This window comes from Nansenia antarctica (assembly GCF_963989245.1).
Source record: "Nansenia antarctica genome assembly, contig: SCAFFOLD_573, whole genome shotgun sequence".
NCBI lineage: Eukaryota > Metazoa > Chordata > Actinopteri > Argentiniformes > Microstomatidae > Nansenia > Nansenia antarctica.
The window spans coordinates 20,001-20,715 of record NW_027662772.1 but is presented as its reverse complement, the minus strand read 5'-3'; the positions used below and the strand labels follow the sequence as shown (position 1 = coordinate 20,715).

The following is a 715-nucleotide window of genomic DNA, read 5'->3' as shown; positions in this document are numbered from 1 at the left end:
TCAGAACTGCAGAGTCACTACCCATCTTCCGTCGGAGACTGAAGACCTCCATCTCTTCAGGTTACACCTTAACTTCTCCTCCTGAGACATCTACTACCCCCCAGCACTGCGTCTCCTGAAGACACCCACTTTTTCCCCTTTACTATGTCCCTAAAAACTTCTATTACCCCCCTTGTATTGTTTCTCTGTTTCTCCAGTGTCAAAAAAAGAAGAAGAAGGTGATAGAAGAAGGTTTTTCCTTCTAGCAATGGCCCCGGGCCTGAGCTGGATTACTCTTCCTGCTACGACTGGTGGACTGATGATTCACTTGCTTAGTCAAATAAATCGATTGTAAATCACAGTTTACAAGACGTCTGCTGAATGCCAAACATGTCAATGTAAAATGCCCTCCCCCCCAGGTCCGTTCCCAGACTGCCTGGCAGCGTATGAGGCGGGCCAGCGGTCCAGCGGGGTGGTGCTGGTGCGCCCGGGCGGCGGGGTCGTTCTGACCCAGGCCTGGTGTGACCAGGATCATGACCCCGGGGGCTGGACCGTCATCCAGCGCCGGCAGGACGGAGCCACCAACTTCTTCAGGAACTGGGAGACCTACAAGGTAGGCCACGCCCCCTGATGATGTCACTGTGAGGCCACGCCCCCTGGTGATGTCACTGTGAGGCCACGCCCCATGATGATGTCACTGTGAGGCCACGCCCCCTGGTGATGTCACTGTGAGGCC

At 55.0% G+C, this 715-nt stretch overlaps 1 protein-coding gene across 1 annotated transcript in view; it reads left to right on the top strand.

Annotated features, from left to right (window-relative positions):
- Positions 1–382: 382 nt before the first annotated feature.
- The window catches only part of LOC308175464 (angiopoietin-related protein 2-like), a gene marked incomplete at both ends in the record, with an annotated part of 2,486 nt that continues 2,153 nt past the window's right edge, over positions 383–715 (top strand). The window contains one exon of the mRNA XM_080551130.1: positions 383–592. Coding sequence (XP_080407256.1) covers positions 383–592 — 210 coding nt within the window. The remainder of the gene's footprint in view (positions 593–715) is intronic.